Source organism: Salmo trutta, chromosome 17 (assembly GCF_901001165.1).
Source record: "Salmo trutta chromosome 17, fSalTru1.1, whole genome shotgun sequence".
Classification (NCBI taxonomy): Eukaryota; Metazoa; Chordata; class Actinopteri; order Salmoniformes; family Salmonidae; genus Salmo; species Salmo trutta.
This window is the reverse complement of record NC_042973.1, coordinates 22682656-22696992: the sequence shown is the minus strand read 5'-3', so window position 1 is coordinate 22696992 and position 14337 is coordinate 22682656. Positions and strand designations below refer to the sequence as shown.

At 45.8% G+C, this 14337-nt stretch overlaps 2 protein-coding genes across 3 annotated transcripts; both read right to left on the bottom strand.

Moving 5' to 3' along the window:
• Window positions 1-35: 35 nt before the first annotated feature.
• prmt7 (protein arginine methyltransferase 7) lies at window positions 36-4782 on the bottom strand. Its single transcript, XM_029696183.1, has 17 exons — window positions 4509-4782; window positions 4233-4269; window positions 3922-4071; window positions 3643-3751; window positions 3225-3337; window positions 2907-3136; window positions 2618-2798; window positions 2407-2534; window positions 2113-2251; window positions 1911-1994; window positions 1750-1797; window positions 1559-1648; window positions 1228-1389; window positions 1070-1144; window positions 766-926; window positions 527-623; window positions 36-401 (listed from the first exon to the last, which is right to left on the bottom strand). Exons 1-17 carry the CDS (start codon window positions 4601-4603, stop codon window positions 243-245), a joined length of 2058 nt encoding a protein of 685 aa, XP_029552043.1. The 5' UTR covers window positions 4604-4782; the 3' UTR covers window positions 36-242.
• A 288-nt stretch (window positions 4783-5070) lies between these two features.
• On the bottom strand, window positions 5071-12897 carry exoc3l1 (exocyst complex component 3-like 1). Of its 2 annotated transcripts, XM_029696181.1 has the most exons (14): window positions 12524-12897; window positions 11978-12305; window positions 11257-11432; window positions 10413-10632; window positions 9767-10185; window positions 9240-9529; window positions 8350-8467; window positions 7526-7651; window positions 7242-7342; window positions 6948-7064; window positions 6460-6736; window positions 6214-6372; window positions 5863-5996; window positions 5071-5673 (listed from the first exon to the last, which is right to left on the bottom strand). In XM_029696181.1, the coding sequence occupies exons 2-14, from the start codon at window positions 12015-12017 to the stop codon at window positions 5487-5489; spliced, it is 2364 nt and encodes a 787-aa protein (XP_029552041.1). In that variant the 5' UTR covers window positions 12018-12305; window positions 12524-12897; the 3' UTR covers window positions 5071-5486. The 2 variants fall into 2 exon arrangements, with proteins under 2 accessions (XP_029552041.1, XP_029552042.1); XM_029696182.1 differs by lacking the exons at window positions 11257-11432; window positions 11978-12305; window positions 12524-12897 and having other exon boundaries at window positions 9767-10180; window positions 10413-10541.
• Between the last annotated feature and the right edge of the window lie 1440 nt (window positions 12898-14337).

Genomic DNA, 14337 nt, shown 5'->3' with positions numbered 1-14337 from the left:
TATCTGGATTGTTTTCTACAAAAAGTGGTAGTCTATTTTCAGGATTTCCCATTTAATAAGTCAATGACAATCCTTCAAGCATGGCCTGTTTATATATTCACTTTCACACTTAAAAGCACACGAATACAATATAAAACAAACACCATCCATCAGTATTTGGTTTTACTAGAGTAATTTAAAATGTCTGTCCTCTTTATAGAAGCCAACCCAGAGATGTCCAGTTTCATGTGTACCAATACAGATCACTGTGAGGCAACTGTGAAGTCCATTTTGATATCCCCGATGCTGGGTTCAAAGGTGAAACTATAAGACACTGAGGCCCTTCCATCCCCTGAGCTCTCCCAGGGGGACCTGAAGAAGTACACGCCTTGTTTCCGATGGAGACTCCATTCACAGGCACCCTACAGGGGAACAAGAGGGGTTAATTTACTATTCAACCATTTAACCTTATTCATGGATTCATACTGAATTACAGAAAAATAGAAATTGCAATGCATTAGTAGTAATGAATGAGTGATGTTAGTACCTCTTCACTGACTGGTCTCGTCAGGCCCATGCTAACTTTGATGTCATCATTCAGTTGGTACTCCATCCACAGGGCCACACCATGGCAACGTCCCCTCCTGTACAGAAACACAAATGGTGTTCGGGACCATTTGGAATGCTGTTATCAGAGCATATTTGAGAATGTGCTCTGGCTAGGACAACAATTTACTTACCGGTATGAGAAGAAAAAAAATCTGAGACCAAAATAAGAGTCCATACCTCGTAAATGGTAGTGATCCCTGACATCTGATTGGCTGTTCAGGAACACACTGTAGGAAGTCAAAGGTCATGACAGCTCTGGGCTGGGTCAGAGCCCGACACGGGTACTCCCATAGAGGCTGTGGCTCGGACTCATGGGACTCACGGAAATCCAGAGACTGCTGCGCGGGGAGCGTTAAAAAGGTGCACTGCTGTGAGTGAGCGCTAATGAATAGACTAGAGCAGTGCCCATTCCCATCTTTGATAAAAAGTGTATTTTTCTCCAAATTAAATTATGTCCATATTGAAAGAGGTGGATTCTAACCTGAACCATCTCATCCATAGGTCCAACGTCAAAGCCTTCACATGTACCACAAGGAGCTCTTATCCTCCACAGATCCTGACAGAGGTTGAGTGAATGAGAGAGGCACACAAGTTCAAAAGTTTACTTTTCATTTTACTACAGATGCCAATATCTCTTACCTGAAACTCCACAGCGACCATGCACAGAGTGGCAGAGCAAGGCAAGATGGTGGCATTGGGTGTCAGCAGACGGACCAGGGCAGTACGACAGTACCAGAAGTACAGGGAGTGCCAGGGCAGAAGACTGGTGCTGAAGTAGGGCTCGCCTATCAACACTGATATCTAGGGGACACATGAAACAATATAAATACATAAATCAAATAGAAAGCAGTAGAAAAGAGTAACAAAAACTTTTAAAAGTGTAAAATAGTTTTTGTACAGACACTGTTCAGGGGATTCTAATACTGTGTATCATATACAGAACACCCCCAAATAGTGTTATTGTTCATACCTGTTCCCCCGCCAGGTCAGTACTGGACAGCTGGTCAGGACGAATCCCCAGAATCTGAACTCCTCCGCTCATGGAGTTGGCATTCAGCACCTACAGAGATATACACGTTTTAGCAGCTAGCAACCTTGTGTTCATTGACTTTTACTAACAGATTTGAACGAAGTAAAAGCTTTTGTTATGGGGACTCTCACTTGTTCAATGACCTGCTTCAACATTCCAGAGCTTTCCAAACTGAACACCTGGATGGACACAGACAAACCTTATTTCGTGGCCTTGTTGGAATCATTTCAAAAACCAAATAGGTGAGTAAATATATACAAGTAAGAGCATGACAAAGTCAAAATAGTAATACCTTCTTAGCTCCAAGCATGTGAGCGAAGACAGGTAACAGACTCCCATCACTGACCCCTACGCACACGCTGTCTGGTTTTACAACCTAAAATTGACAAACACCCATATTCATTACCTGGATCGAATAGTAGCTACACCATATCCATTATGGCAAAGCCGCACACACCCTGCTCTATACCCGACCCTCAAACCTCATCACTCACACTGCGTAGAGCTCTGACGTAGCTCTGTGTGCGCTGGCGGTCGTTGAGCTCCCCGAAGCGTGTGCGTGTCCACACCAGGTGAGCCTGACAGACGCAACATGGCCGACAAGGTGGTGCCTCACTCAACGTGCCCTGTTGACTGAGAGGACACATAATAAACAACCACACACAGCTCTGATTAGACAACCTTCACTCACCCTCATTTGTTTGTGCAACATTAGGTAACTACAGACAGTTTTGTACATCTAAGTAGTCTAGGGTGTGTGTGTGTTTGTGTGTATAGGAGTAAGTTACCCGTCGGGCTGTAGGCTGTACCACAGGCTGTAGTCGTCATGGGAGACAGTAAGGCTGAGTTCCTCTCCCTCTGCCACCCTCCTCTCCACAGGAAGGAAGTAGACACTCTGCATCCAGTGATCCCGCCACTAAAAAGACAGACAAACACACAAACATGACTTCCTCAAACTGTATCACACATGTACATCCATGACATACCCACTGCACTTACAGGAGCGGACTGAGGGTCTGGGTAGGTCCAGCTGGGAGCCATGGAACACACGATGGATCCGCTGGGGTCCATGTCTATGTCCCACCAGGAGAGGACCACCTGAGCCCGGCCACTGGACTGAGCTGGGAAGCTGGAGGAGTGGGACTGAGGGGCACTGCTCACTGGCTTACTGAAGTCCACACTGAGAGGGTGAGAAGAAAAGAGAGAAAGGCATAAAGTACCACTGAATGGAGATGATTCATTGGGAATATATGAATAATAAATGTTTGTTCAAAAATGTGCATCTGACCTGAACATGGTGCAGAGAGGCCCTAGTGGTGTGAAGCGATGAGGGGACACCTGGCTGAGCTGGATGTCACAGACAGAGTGGGCTCCAGCACAGTGGCTTACAGCGGGAGGAGGCAGCAGTTTACAACCATCCACCTCCATGGGTTGTAACTGTGCCCAACTCCACAACTGCTCTGACTCCACTAGCTGGGCATACACTGTGGCACGGTGGGGCACAGCCTCACAGCCCTCCTACAGGAGAAATACACATCTGCTTCACACATCTGATTATTTCTCACAACACACACACGTGCACGCAAGCACACACAGACACACCTACCTGGACCAGGTTGAGATGAGCGTGTTCATAGCTGGGTAAGGCTCCCTCTCCAATTAGTTCAGTGTCAAACAGCTCTGTGACGAGGACGTTGGCTCGAGTCTGCATGTCTCCATCTGGAGTGAAAACACATGTAGCAATCTTATGATAACATTCAGTTGAGGTTAAAAGGTTTCCCTGCACAGTTAAAGAAAAGTGATCCAAAGTGGATGTAACTGCTGTATGAGGCATATTTCAGGTCACAGGTCATCACGTGTTATTGTTAAGATGATTCAAAAACAAACTTTGCACTTTCCGTCAAACTTGGAGTTTGTCACACACGGGAGTTACTGATGCTGCAGCACAGGCAATTTGAAAAGTAATTTTTGAATCAGAACAACTGTACATCACATGACTGTGTGTATGATACGTGTGGACTTACCTAGTCCAACTGTCACTTCTGTAGAGTGTTTATTGATGATCTTGATCTTGTCTGAGAAGCCATTTTTCTTCACTATTCGGAAAGCAGCGTCTGCCATGGGCTTGAAAACCTATTGGATGAGACAAACAAATCACAATTAAAATGGGGTTTCAAAATCCATTCTTCATTAGAACACCTTTCCTATTTTCCATTTCCACTATCCTGTCATTGACGGTGAATTCTAAATGCTATTTGATTGATTTGCCAATGGTGTGTGGGTTTCAGCAAACTCATGCTCACCTCTACAGCGTAGCAGTAGTCAGCCCCAGCTGTGACAGCCATCATGGACAGCAGTCCTGTTCCGGTGCCAATGTCCAGAACGATGACTTTCTCACCCCGTGCCTTCACTCTGCTCACAGCAGCCCTGATGCCCTGGAAGTACTTCTCATTCTGGAGGGCAGACAGACAGAGGTTTAGATACATCAGTGGTTCCCAACCAGGGGTACTTCAGGGGTACCCCCGGCAGAGAACCACAGAAACATACAGGGAAAGTACAAACTATATGCTGTAAGTGTTGTTTCCTGTCAAAGGAAGCATGGACACACACTCACCCTATCGTGATCGTGCAGCATATCAGCATAGCAGGACCTGAGAAACAAACCGGTGATCATCATTTGATCAGATACGGACGTGGGAACACTGCCTAAACGCCCCGGACGCTAAATCGAGCATGGTTAAAAAAGTGATTTGACAAAAATACAGAAAAATAGTGCTTTGTATAACTAGTGCAATAAATTAATATTAAATTATATACAAACGAAATGTTGCATTGGCGGACTATTTTAATGGAACAGAAGTGGTTGGCTTGCTAGCATAACGTTAACTACCTGGCAATCTCTTGATGGTAGTCATACTCCTCACTCTCCTCGACCCAATCCAACGCGCCTGTGGCCGGGTTGGCACGTCCGCAGAAAGTCTTCATTACAGTAGCTATATATCGATTCCGATGCCGCGTTTTTGACTCAATATAATATATTGTATTCCAGAATAATACCGTTTTTACACTAATCTCTACCAAATTGGATTATGGCAGCATTGCTTTAACGGGGGCAGACATGTTTTTTCTCCCTCTGACTGCCAATTGGGGTGTATTCATTCCGTGAATTCTGTTGGAAAACGTTTCTCAAACGGGACAAAATGGGCGGAAACTACCTGAATGTGTCCAATAGAAACTCAAGTTTTACTCCGTTAGCTTCTGTTTTTTCTTTAACGGCCAACGGTTTCCGAAATGAATACCCACCTGACGTCACCCTCCAAGTCACATGACTAGTGTCAAATTAACCCCCTGTAATCTGAGTGCTTCTGCTCTTTTTTCTGGCAGTGTACACTTGTCATTGTAACAATCAGATTCATCAACTATTTTTCCAAGTAAAAAATAACGAAATCCACTGATTTTCATTTAGAATGTATTGTTCATATGAATATACATACAATTATTTATACAGTAAAAAACATCACATTACAGGTGCCCCCCGATTTTCTGTAGGTACAGTCTCTTGTGGTAATCAATTCAGAACATCAAACTGATTGATTGAAATTACATTGGAATTGTAATGTATCCATTAAGACCATCTCACCAGACAATGTCCATAGTACCACCCTGTGAAGCTGGACAAGCATTTCACTGCATCTGCAATAACACTTGCTAAACTGTGTACAAGACCAATAAGCATAGATTTGAACTCTGCAGACCATCAAGCTTGATATACAATCCACTGTGTGGTGGATGGATGTATTATAAAGTTGATATAACTTATGAATCACAAGCTGTGTGTTGTGTGGATTTAAAGGCTGCAAAATTGTAGTCAGGCACACTTGGCAGTAGGCAGACAGAATGGCATGCTAGGAGTAGGGACCAGGATGTCAGAGAAGATGGGTCGGTAGCCAGCAGGAAGAGGAGGAGTGCTCTGCTCCAGGAGGTCCAGAACTGTACCCCTCACATCCCTGGAGACATCCCCCCTAACATCCAGCAACACTGACACATGCTCATCACTGAGGGGCACAGACAGAAGAGAGAAGACCAACACAGAAGATCAACACCTGACTACTGAAGAGACAGCTGTACAAGTGTCCCTGATATAATCATATCTTAGGAGTGAGGTCATTAAGGCAAATGTTAGATTTGTTAAAAAACATGAATTGTTTTACAGGAAATTGATATGGTAAGGATTGTGTGTATACCTGATATCAGGGTACTTGGCCACCAGTCCAGACACCTCGAGCGTAAGCATGCTAGGGTCTTTAAGCCGGATGAAGTCAGCCAGAACAGGCAGTAAAGCCATTGGGTTCACCTCACTCACTGATCCCTCCACTTCCTAAACAGACACAGTGCATGCATGAAAATGGAATACTGTAAATAAAATGGTGTAGTGAATAAAAATGAAGGAAGGGGTGGGTATATGTTGAGTATGGTGTGGTGCGGGTTGGGTATGTAGTCCGTGGAAAGTGGGATAGAGGACAGAGCAGAGCTGGGCCGAGTGTCCCACTAAACTGGGTGTCACTGGGTGTGGTTAAACTCAAGGCTATCCTCACCACCAGACCCTGGAAGAGATCCCTCAGATGCTGGGCATCCAGTGCCATTCTCTGGGCCAGCTGGCACCGTTCCTCTGCATTCCGACACACCAGCCTCTTCTGCATAAACACCCTCACATACTCCACCACCGTCAGCCACTGGCACTCTTCCTGCAAACGCTACAGGAACAGGGAGGGGTCAACAATACCATACAGGAGACTAGTATAAGTCAGCTACAGACTAATTTGATTGTCAAAGAGCCTGACCTGCCGGCAGGGTGGGCGAACACGACTATACAGCTCAAAATGGCGCTCCAGGACTCCACATAACTTCAGGGTAATCGTGACGTCTCCCTGGGCCAGCCAGGAGCGAGACAGTAGCCCCTGCAGGAAGGGCTGGAGCTCTAGCAGCAGCTGGTCCATCACCAGGCGGCAGGCCCTCCTCACTGCCCGGTCCAGAGCAGCAAGGGGGCCGGGGGGAGTCCGGGAGAACCGGCTGGCTGAACGGGACGAGAGCTGCTGCTGCAAACTCTCTGTGGATGTCCTGAGGAGAGGAGAGGATAGGAAAGGGGGAGAAACAGAAGAGAGGAGGGGAGGGGGAGAAGAGGAAAGGAGTTGAGAGGAGAGGCAAGGAGTCTTGAACAAACTGTATAATATACTGCATGTATGTGTGTACACATACTCACATTGATGAACGTACAGATGAACAGAAACAGATAGCACTGACAAAAATAAAACAATGTACAGAAGCTCACTTGAGGATGATGCAGTTGCTTATAGAGGCCAGTAGATAATGGAGGTAGAACTTGTTTTGATTTGTGCTCTGATCCCTGCGGTGCTCCTTCCCAAATTCCACAAGAGCCTCCCGAAACCTGGAAACAGAGGGAGACGGAATGAGAGACTTACATGATGGAAAGAGAACGAGGACCCCGTATTTAATTGCAGTTACAATAACATATCATAGGTTGCATTAGACCTTAAATGTGTGAAAAGTATCACTGATTTTGTGCCAAGTTCTCAAACATACTGACATAAGAACACTGACCCACCTATTGAGGAGGTTCTCCATCTCATAGAGCCCCATCTGTATGGTCTGATCCCGAAGTGATTCACTAACCATCAGAGCCACCCGTGCATTCTCCTCCAGCATCTAACACAACCACAACACAAACACAATATCAGTCCAACTCAATCACTGGCCTCAAAACACTCCTCAATGTGTCGCCACAAAACAAACACAACATTGCCACAACTCATGTATCTGCATAGAAATATAGTTTAACCACATTTTAAACCAATATTAATGTAGAGGTAGTGAGGTATGTATGTTTACCTGTGTGATGATGGTTGGCAGGCTGGTGAGGTAAAAGCCTTCGTGGTCAGTGTCTGGTTCCTGGTCTCTCTGCCAGTCTGTCAGCTCCACCTCCAGGGCCTTATGCATCCACTCAGACACACTTTTCTACAGCACAATACACACTCCACTCAACCACACTTTTCTACAGCACAATACATCCTCCACCACACTCTTCTACAGCACAATAAAACACAAACTCCACAGGGGCCTCCTGAGTGGCTCAGCGGTCTAAGCCACGGCATCGCAGTGCTAGAGGCGTTACTACAGACCCGGGTTCATTTCCGGGCTGTGCCACAACCGGCAGTGGCTGGGAGTCCCATGGGAAGGCGCACAATTGGCCCAGCGTCGTCCGGGTTGGAGGAGGGTTAGGCCGGGGCGGCTTTACTTGGCTCATCGCACTCTAGCGACTCCTTGTGGCGGGCCGGGTGCCTGCAGGCTGACCCCGGTTGCCAGTTGAACAGTGTTTCCTCTGACACATTGGTGCAGCTGGCTTCCGGGTTAAGCTGGCGGGTTTTAAGGAGCGCGGTTAGGCGGGTCATGTTTCGGAGGATGCATGACTTCACCCTCGCCTCTCCCGAGTCCATTGGGGAGTTGCAGAAATGAGACAAGATCGAAAATTGGGGAGAAAAAGGGGGTAAAATACAACAAAAAACCACAAACTCCACTGAGACAGACAGGGATATCCCACACCACAAAGGCATTAGTACACAGACATACAGGCACACTGACAAACAAACAAATAAACAGACCTAGTTAGAAACACAGATAGATAGATAACTCAGAGACCCAGAAGTCTCACCCACCCGCACACTGTGTACATATTTGTTCTGCAGCTGTTCCAGACTCTCCTGGGAGATCAGGGGTCCCAGCTCCTCTGACTCCATCTCCACCATTAGGTCTGGATGCCCCATCATATCTGAGCTGCACACATACAGTACACACTGATCACGCCAAAACAACTCTACACTCATTAACAACTAGGGTTGCAAAGCTACCGTAATTTACCAAAGTTACCGGAGTCTTCAGTAATTTTGGTAATCAACAGAAAATCGATTGCAATCTATGGTAACTTTGGTCATTTATACTCGAATAACTTAAATTATATATAGCATTAATTTGTCCATGAGTTTCTAGTAGATAGATCATATGGTTCAAGAGAAAATAGCCTAATTAATGAAAAAGCATTTCAAATCAACAATAGCATTATTTTCAATTACCTTTGCAACACTTCAAACTATTGACTTTTTTCACAACTGCCACCAGTTTGACACAAACATTGACAACAAATACATAGACAATGCCATAGTCAAATAAACAAAATATAAAGGATATTTCATTCTCAACACCCCGTATTGAACACCAATGGTATTATGGTTTATATTTAGGATAATGTTTTACAGCTTTGTCATTCAATGTTTTATTTTGAAATCATCTTATGTAATTATTTCATATAATAATGGGATAAGGCCAGACAGAGGGCCAGAGATAATTACAGACACCTGTGATAACCTGAAGAAAGCAAAAGGGCCACTAAATGTCTTGTGATAGAATACATAAAATCCTTGAAGATACCAAAATTCTGTAAGTTTACTGGTAAACTTATAAAGTTTCCAGTAATATACCCTCCTTTTGCAACCCTATTAACACACAAAAACATATTTTGGCTCAAATTGTTTGGTCTATATTTGCTCACCTGTTGTAGATGTGAAGGACCCAGTTAAGAACAGCAAAGATCTCCCCGCTCTCCAGCTCCCATCCACTGACCTGGCCCAGGTGTGACTGTAGACAGCGGTGGCAGGCGCGGAGGTAGGCCCTGGTCAGGTTATAGTGGGGCGGAACGCAGTGGTCCAGCAGGTGGCGCACTGTGGCCAGGTCTCCCATGATTCCGTGCTGCAGGGCAGACAGGTGGCCTGCAAGGCCAGGCCCACGGGTGTGCAGGTAAGAGACGCTACGGAAACGTGCAGACACCGCCTCTTCCAACACCTAACAGAGTATAACATCACTGTGAAGCACCAGTGCAATGCTACTATCAAAATATAAGGAAAACCATCCCTGTATCTCATTAACATAGGACCTAGGCCTATTGCATCATGCTCTATTCCAGTCATGTATTGTGTTGTACAATTCTACTTGCATAGCAATGTGGGCTCTTGAATGATGCTCAACCCTATCATTGAATCTCACTGTATTCAACTAGCGTACATACAAGTCTAGACATACTTGGAAGAAGCGCTCCCTCCAGCAGCGTGGCCGTCCAGGGGGAAGAGGCCTGCTGTGCCCCCCTGCACGTCCTCTCTCCTCCAGCATGGCCTGATCCAGCGCCTCCTCTCGTTCCACAATCCTCACAGCAGACACAAAAGGCGTAGGGTTCTGCCGGGCTAAAGCCAGTCCACTCCCCACCACTGCCCACAGCTCCTTCCCCAGAGCCTCCACCAGCTTTCCAACGCCTGAGAAGTAGTTCCTGACCAGCTCCTCATCCTGGGCACTGAGGGCTGTCCCTGCTGTCCCAGGGGCCCCTGCTCCATGGAGCTGCCACAGGACATCATCCTGCCAGCACTCCAGCTCCATCAGACGGGCATGGGCCTCCAGGAGCCGGCGAGACTCCACCAGCCTCTCTGTCTCCGATACCATGCTCTGTACTGACAGGTAACAAGGGACACACTGTAGTTTTAGCCAAGTTACAGACTGACATAGTTATTGAAGTGTAGGCTGAAAGGGAGTCATTCAATTATTCCTTAAGGAACAGGATATGTGCATTTATGTGAGTCTCTCTGAAATTTCAATGATGTTTTATATGAACAGATTCATGAAATATTTTCACAGTTGTGAAGCTCCAGAACCAAGGAAGCTGTTGGGGCAGTCTCACCAGAGTAGAGGCGTGGCAGGTTGCTAACGGCAGCAAGGAGTTGACAGTGATTGACAGAGACCTCTCGCATCATCTCCAGAGCCTTGACTCCCTCTGCGTTTCTGCTGGACTCCACCCCTGCCTTCCCCAGGGCATGGGACACCTCTTTCAGCTCCGCCCGGGCCTCACGAAGCTGCTCCAGACCCCAGCCCACCCCCTCTAGGTAGGACTGGACCACTGACTGGAGGAAGGCAACATATGTAGGATCTCACAATCAGAAAATCAATCAAGGCACAAGTGGAAGTGCCATATAATAATAATTTGGTGGGTGCTTATATTTGTCCTATTTCACACATGTACAAGTGTGTATTATACAAATGTGTGAATTGGAAATGTGTTTTTTGCATATACTAACTCCCCGTGAAACACCCTCGGAGAGTGGTGGTACGGCCAGGGTCTGCCATTATCAATGGCGAGCCTTGAGCTATTAGACCAGGGCTGCCCAACCCCCTACCCAGAGATCTACTGTCCTGTAGGTTTTCAGTCCAACCCTAATTTAGCATATCTGATTCAGCTAGTTAATGTCTTGTTGAGCAGCTAATTAGTAGAACCAGGTGTGTTAAATTGGGGTTGGACTGAACCCACAGGACAGTAGATCTCCAGGAAGAGGGTTGGGCAGCCCTGATTTAGGCCATCGACAGATTTTTCACCTTAACATATATTATGTTAACATCAACACAGATTAATAACCTGCCATCACATAAACACTTTGAAAAATCAATTTCTCCCCCAAGTTTTTATAATTTCATGTGGAAAGTGACAATAGCCTCTAGTGAGAGCAGGTGTGTTTATAGTTACAGAATACCTTGAGTCTTGACTGGATGGACGAGGTCCTCTGGCTTTCCCTTTTGCGGTACTGTCCTAACCTCTCCAGATGCTCAGGGCGACAGAACACACCCGATGCCCACTTCAGGGCCGCGCCCCGGGCCAAGCTCTCTGCCCTCTCCGCCTCTGGCCACACCTCTGGGAGCGCTGCCGCATCTGTCAGTCACACGTAAACAAGCTCAATTCACCAGACGTTATGTGACAGGAGGATCCACGTGAAAGTATACATCTCCATCTGTCTTTATAGAAGAAAATCCCTGTTTTGTTCAGCTTGTATGTGTGTGGGGACATGAGCGATTATGAGTCAATGGAGAGCAGCACGGTGTGTTAATCCGTGTGTGTGTGTGTGCAATTTAAACAAACAGCTCTGTCTCTGTCTCACTGGTGGTCATGAGACAGATATGTTTACTACAAGCATTAAATGTGACATCAGCATTTCTGCCGCACAATAAACCTATGGAAAATGAGACTAATGCATTCGTTAACAGCACCATCATGCTTGAAATACAGAAAAGAATACGCTTCCTCGGTCTTAAAACACAGAAACAATTCAATTTGGAGAGGATGAGAGATATACATGCAAATGTATTACGATCTATTCTTTCCTCTGTTGTGAGTTAGTGAGAAGTGGGTGTTGGTTAGAGTCAGTGGGTACAGTCTGTTTTGGTTGTTAGCAGTGTGTGTAGAGTAGACGTCTGTACCTTCAGGTTTGTCACCACCATTCTTGTCTCTGTCTGACATTTAAGTTCAGTTCAGTGGTCCGCCTGTCCACCACCAACAGTGGCCTACCCAGAGGGCCAGAACACCACTGAACGAGGAGGATGATCAGAGCCCGAAAGAGAGCGAAGGGGTGGAGGAACGAAGGCACATATCCATTGTACTGACGGCCTTCCTCTCACACTCCCAGACACATCCTCTGCGCAGAGGCCGGCAGGAAGGGAGGGAGAGGGGGCAAAGAGGGGGAGGGCAAGAGGGAGGGGACTCCAGCCAAAAGACAAAATCCAGATGGATGGGGGAAAAGGGGGAGAGCTAGGGGGTGGTTATGGTCTTGTGTCGAATAGTGCCGCTCTGTGTCTGAAATTATTATTTTCCTTTACGGGCAAATTCATTTTATACATACTCGTTGATAGAAAAATGCATGCATACAGTACTTGCCATTAGAAATTAATGGGAAAACTCTATTCCATATTTGTAAGACATTGTAGTTTGTAAAGCAGCTCAATAGAATGAGTGAATTATGTACTGACCTTAAGCTGTACATTGGTCTCTCTGAGGAGCGAAGTCCCAGTAAAGTCCTCTGATCCTCCACAGCTGTTGAGATCTGGGACAAACTAGGGACGTTTCACAACTGCTACCTCTAAAGGGAGTTTGTTTATTTGTGTATCAGTCAAGGCCTCTGACCTCTCCCCACGTCTGTGTTTACATCTCCTCGTTTCCTGGACCTCTTCAAAACACACTGAACTATGCCAAGTGGCCCAGACACTAGCCAACAACAGCCTCAGTGGGGGTATTATTACAGCCTTGGTATTCGTGATGGGATTTCTTACAACTATTTTCCTTTCCAGTTTGTAACACAATCCAGTTGATGCAGCTTCCACAAATCAGTGAGGCAGCCAATTAGAGTTTATTTGATGTAAAGACTCCTGGTCCATGTCTTTAGTGGTTCATATGCCAAGTACCATAATGGGTTGAGGCCAGGTATCTAACAAAACAAAAGACAAAGAGAAACATCACAAATATGACAGCAACAGATTGGGGAGAGGATGTTATATTGTCTCCTCTCAGGGTGGGACTGTTGTACTTTCAAGGCCAGTGCCCCATTGTTCTTACTGTATCTTACTGACCACCCGGACCACTGAAGTCACTGGATGTCTATCATTACTTCCCCCACAACATTGGCCTTGTGTGCACTGGGCATCTCACCACTCATGTCAATGTTATGCTAGCTATAGACCCAGTATGCATACCAAATTACATCATATTGCCTACAAAGTGCACTACGTTTGACCAGGTCCCACATAGTACACTACATTTTAGAACAAGGTGCCATTTAGGACCCCAGTTTTCTGGCTGAACACAACACTTTGAGGCGTGGTCTGTACAGATGTGTACCCCTGCGCCACTCCTTCACTGTCATCACCTTGAGCTGAGAACAGCCCCACCTCCACCCAGAGGGGCTCAAGGGAACAGGAAGTCTATTTCTGTAGTAGTAAACCAAACACAGGGAGTACTTCCTGTCTGGCATTCCTGACCTGGGCTGAGTTCCTGCTCCACTCCAACCCCATTCACTTAAAGGCCCAGTGCAGTCATAAATGTAATTATCCTGTTTAATATACACATTTCCACACTAGGAGGTTGGAATAATACTTTGAAATTATATTTTAATGCCCTTTTAGTGTAGGCGTTGTTTGAAAAGAATGGCCGAAATTTCAGGCTGTTTTGGTGGGACGGGTTTTTTGCCTGCCTGGTGACATCACCAGGTGTCAAATCAGTTTATGTAAACTGGGTGGTTTGAGCTCTGAATGCCGAATGGCTGACAGCCATGGTATATCAGACCGTATACCACGGGTATGACAAAAACATTTTTTACTGCTCTAATTACGTTGGTAACCAGTTTACAATAGCAATAAGACACCCTGGGGGTTTGTGATATATGGCCAATATACCACGGCTAAGGGCTGTGTCCAGGCACTCCGCGTTGTACCTTCGAACAGCCCTTAGCCGTGGTATATTGGTCATATACCACATCCCCTCGGGCCTTATTGCTTAAAATAGACCAATAAGAGTTTCAAACCTTCTTGCCACTCCCATAGTCCTAGCAAAATTCTTGCTTGAAAAATTGCTCTTTGCTAAGAAGCTATTTTGTTTATTTTTGGCCAATTCAATTGAAAACAATCACAGTAAGTTACTTCATTGTAACCCAGAAATTATTTTATAGAAATTGAGATACAAACGGCTGCATTGTGCCTTTAATACTTAACTGTCATAAACACAGCCAATGGCTAGCTCTTTCATATTGTAATATTGCCATCACTATATTAAAATAGAGAAATATTGGTAA

Bases quoted from the DNA above. Each gene is read 5' to 3' on its own strand.
- exoc3l1 (XM_029696181.1), bottom strand. From the start codon at position 12,017: ATGTCAGACAGAGACAAGAATGGTGGTGACAAACCTGAAG. The intron at 8,468-9,239 runs GTGAGCAAATAT...GTATGTGTGCAG, and splicing joins GTCCTTCACATCTACAACAG to CTCAGATATGATGGGGCATC. The intron at 6,737-6,947 runs GTGAGCTTCTGT...TCCTCTCCTCAG, and splicing joins AGCAACTGCATCATCCTCAA to GACATCCACAGAGAGTTTGC.
- prmt7 (XM_029696183.1), bottom strand. From the start codon at position 4,603: ATGAAGACTTTCTGCGGACGTGCCAACCCGGCCACAGGCGCGTTGGAT. The intron at 2,799-2,906 runs GTCAGATGCACA...TCACCCTCTCAG, and splicing joins CCTCTCTGCACCATGTTCAG to TGTGGACTTCAGTAAGCCAG. The intron at 1,649-1,749 runs GTGAGAGTCCCC...ATATCTCTGTAG, and splicing joins TGAAGCAGGTCATTGAACAA to GTGCTGAATGCCAACTCCAT.